The sequence below is a fragment of the Mercenaria mercenaria genome, unplaced genomic scaffold (assembly GCF_021730395.1).
Source record: "Mercenaria mercenaria strain notata unplaced genomic scaffold, MADL_Memer_1 contig_2295, whole genome shotgun sequence".
Lineage (NCBI taxonomy): Eukaryota > Metazoa > Mollusca > Bivalvia > Venerida > Veneridae > Mercenaria > Mercenaria mercenaria.
The window spans coordinates 6,272-10,536 of NW_026460346.1; the positions used below are offsets into that span (position 1 = coordinate 6,272).

The 4,265-nt window shown below is 31.6% G+C and overlaps 1 protein-coding gene across 1 annotated transcript; it reads right to left on the minus strand.

Annotated features, from left to right (window-relative positions):
• Positions 1 to 539: 539 nt before the first annotated feature.
• On the minus strand, positions 540 to 3,576 carry LOC128552320 (multidrug resistance-associated protein 1-like). Its single transcript, XM_053533354.1, has 3 exons — positions 3,309 to 3,576; positions 2,206 to 2,388; positions 540 to 1,953 (listed from the first exon to the last, which is right to left on the minus strand). Exons 1-3 carry the CDS (start codon positions 3,339 to 3,341, stop codon positions 1,834 to 1,836), a joined length of 336 nt encoding a protein of 111 aa, XP_053389329.1. The 5' UTR covers positions 3,342 to 3,576; the 3' UTR covers positions 540 to 1,833.
• Positions 3,577 to 4,265: the final 689 nt, after the last annotated feature.

Consider the following 4,265-nt stretch of genomic DNA (forward strand, 5'->3'; position numbering starts at 1 on the left):
CGTCTGTCAACATTTAGCTTGTGTATGCGATAGAGGTTTTATTTTTCAACTGATCTTCATGAAATTTTGTCAGAATGATTATCTTGATGAAATCTAGGCCAAGTTCGAAAATGGTTTTTCTGGGGTCAAAAACTAGGACACTATGTCAAATCAAAGAAAAGCCTTGTGTATGCGATAGAGGCTGTATTTTTCAATTGATCTTCATAAAGTTATGTCAGAATGATTGCCTTGATGAAATCTAGGTCGAGTTTGAATATGGGTCATCTGAAGCCAAAATGTAGGTCATAGGTCAAATCAAAGAAAAACCTTGTGTATGTGATCGAGACAGTATTTTACAATTGATCTTCATGAAATTTGGTCAGAATTATTGCCTTGATAAAATCTAGGTCAAGTTTGAATATAGGTCAAATACTTTGTTTTTTTGGGCCGTGCGACCATCTATTTGATTCATGTTGCAGCAATTTTTTACTTGTCGGTTTAGAGATGTTACTAAAAGTTGGTAATGTTATATAAAGTGGGTGGGGTACCCCCTTTTTCTACTTAAAATCTTTTAAATACCCATCATCCAGCTTTATATGGTCAAAAACATAGATTATATTGTATACGTGATAAAAAGAATATATCTCATTGATTTTTTGTCAAATATTTCTATTATATATATTTTTGCATCATATAAAGTGGGTGGGGTACATAAAATACCCAGGATTTGCGTATTCTTTAGCCAAACCTGAACTAGATTGCATTATAGTGTATCTAAATAAATTACTTTCCAAATGAATAGTTTGCAAGTAAAGGTTTTTTCGACTTCCATTAGTGTTGCTCTTATCTAATAACGGGTTGTTTATTCTAATTATCGGTTGTAAAATACATAGGTTTTCCTACCCCCTTTTTCTGTTTAAAATCTTTTAAATACCCCTCATCCAGCTTTATATGGTCCAAAATATAGATTATATTGTATACGTGATAAAAAGAATATGTCTTCTTGGTTGTTGGTCGAATATTTTTATTATACATTTTTTGCATTATTTAAAGTGGGTGGGGTACATAAAATACCCCGGGTTTGCGTATTTCTTAGCCAAACCTGAACTAGAATATCTAGATGATTTTCTGTTCTAACAGACTGTTTCGCAGTGGTATTAATAAATGACTTTGAGAAATAAGACCATTTTAAAGGTTACTTCTTCATACTGTAAATTTTAGGTTAAATATTTTTATTTTATTCTCTGGTATTTTAGGTGCCAAATCTTATAATAAAATGTACATAAAATGAGTACATTTTGCGTATTTTTCAACCATGAGCCTTATGCGTAAAAGCAATGTTGAAATATATATATTTGAACTGATTTTAGAAACATGATGCCATGTTTTGTTAGCGAAAAAGCGTTTTGAATCTTAAAAAAACTGAAAATATACAGAGTTATCCCCCCTTAATATTTTCAAATTTTGCAAGAGCTTTTGTTTTGCAGGCCGATTTTTCTGATCCGCGACTTTGCACTTTCATAATATATACAGAAACTGACTATAGCATGACCGGACAGGTAAATCCTGTTTCTAGGCACTTTTCGGACTTCCTTGGCTCCCTGGCTATAACATAACTAACATTTTTTTGGAGAATGGGACTATCAATAAGCTTACAAACAAAAAGAAAAACAAATAATAAAACCAATAATATAAAAACAAAACACATCGACATCTGATAAACCGACTTAGTAAATGTTACAGGGCTTGTCGTTTATGTCGCTGTATAAGCACAATACGTTTTACGGCGATACGTTTTAGGAAGATAAATTTTAAGGATGGTAAATGTCTCTGCGACAAATTTCAAGTATGATATCACAGACGTACCAGTGTCACTCCCTCTACCATCTGGTTGATATTACGGGTGTTCCACGCCCCACCATCTGTCTGAGCTATCTGTAGATACCGTACAGATAGCTGAAGTGAAGCTGTACTCTGAAAATAGTATACATATGCTTCAATATAACTACAACAGTAGTCGGAATTAAGTAAATGAATTTGACATAACTTTACGCATAAAAACATATGTAAAGCAGCGAAACAATATTCAGTAATGTTAAAGAGTGATCATTAAACAAACCAGCAACACGTGTTCATGTTTCATCCTTACAAAAATGAAAAAAGTATTTTCGCAAATTTTCGTCAGAGCTATTCAGAACTATATTTTTAAACCTTATTGCAACTTACTATTTTTATCAAACATTTCCCACTCCATTGCCCATGAGAATCTTTGTATTGCAGTAATATATACAAGTACAAAGGTGTGGTCAAAATTAACCAAAGACTAGGCATAAGCAATATAACGGTGTCCTGGAAACATTCTGTAAATTCTGGGTATTCTCGATCATTTCCCCATGTCAGATTCATATCCTACAGATAAAAGAAAATAGTACGTTTTCACTTAATAGCACACACGTACTATCTTGAAATTTGATAGAAAATTCCAGGCTGACGTAAAGATATAGAATAGTTAAAGTTAGAAAAAAGTACAGTTTTTTATGAATATCAAAAAGTAAAGATTGAAAAATTATACAAGGTGATAACGGAAGACCAAAGGAAAATAAAATGAACTGAAAAATTAAGAGAGAGTACAGCTTTGTATCAGTTTGATAAATAAATTTTATCAATGAATAAACCTATGAACGAAAAAAGGTTCATGAAAAGTGTTTTGAAACTGCCCCTCGGGTGATTTTTTGCTACTGTTTTACGCCTAATAGGCCTTTGTGTTTTATAAAATGTGAACTGTTCAGAATAAGGAAAAGTTTCTTTGAAGAGAGGTTCCTCTGTTTGAAATCATAGATTTTCTTTCAAATCACAGGTACTTTGAATGTCCACATTCATTTTTGTAGAAAATATCAAACTTCTTTATCAAAAATATTTTGACATTATATCTACAACTGTTGTGTCTTACATATTTCTTTAGGTACTCCAAATTTTGAAAATGTTACAAAACATGTGCATTTCAAAACCTTGCAAAAAATGGCAAAATGAAAGTGAAAGTAGAGCTGTCAAAATGACAAATACTGTTATAGTTTAGTAAATATACATGTTAACCATATTTCATTACTGGGAGTACATAGATAAATATGTTACACAAACAACCAAAATAAGGTTAAGGAATAAATTCTTTCGAAAACATGTAATATTTTACAAAATACATATTCTCAAAAAGCTTACCTTTGTATAAAGTACTTTCTATTACCTGAATAATTCAGGGGTGGTCTTCAAACACTTTTGATGAACCTTAATATTACACATAAATAAATGAACGAATGACAGAATTAATTTACCCAGAATTTATCTAAGCATATAATACGCTCCATTTCCTCTTATTTCCTAAGTCAGATTACGTTCCAACTTCCGTCTCATTCTGTCACTTTCAAATTATGAAGATGTTATAGAAATCTTGTCGTATTTATAGCCGTTTGTATTGACCTATTTACCTCTGGTATTCCCAAAGCTTAGCTATAATTATGTAGATTAACTTGTCATATTGTAGATCTTAAGAGCTGTTTAAGTGTTTAGATTCTCCCTTTAGTATCGTCTGAATTAAGTTTATAGCGACTAACAAAAAAAAAAAACGACTAACAAAAAAAAGTCAACCAAAACCCCCGTAGTATATGTTACTTGACTGGGGCTATTTTGCTGAATCGTAAGTAACTTAAAAATGTCTAAATATAGACATTACAAATTAGAAACAGATTTGCATAACCAACAGCGCTAGAGTGGTTAATAACGATAATAATATATTCTGTATGTGTTGTAGATTCTCATGGTGTATTTGCATAAATAGTCTGACCGATTAAAACTCATGTATTTACCCTTATCATGCTGCGCACGATTGATTTTGCTTTTGCGACCAGTGTAGATCATGATCAGCCTGCACATTTGTGCAGTCTAATCATGATCTGCACTGTTCGCCTTTCTGTCATTATCTTTTTGATATGCACCGCTTTTAACAGATAATGGTACTATCCAAATTGAAAGCTGGACAAGTTCATTTTTAATATAGAAATTTAGCAGGGTAATGGTTAAAAGTGTACAAATTTCTGTCGATTAACAAGGTATTCTAGACCTAAATTCTATATTTGAAACTATAAACAATTACCATATAAAACATTAGATGTATGTATTGCACACAATACATGTATGGCGAAACACGGTATAAATAGTTTTACAATGAATATGGCTCGATATGCATAATTAATTTATATGTTTAGTAAAGTAAAGTACATTTGTTGAGGATC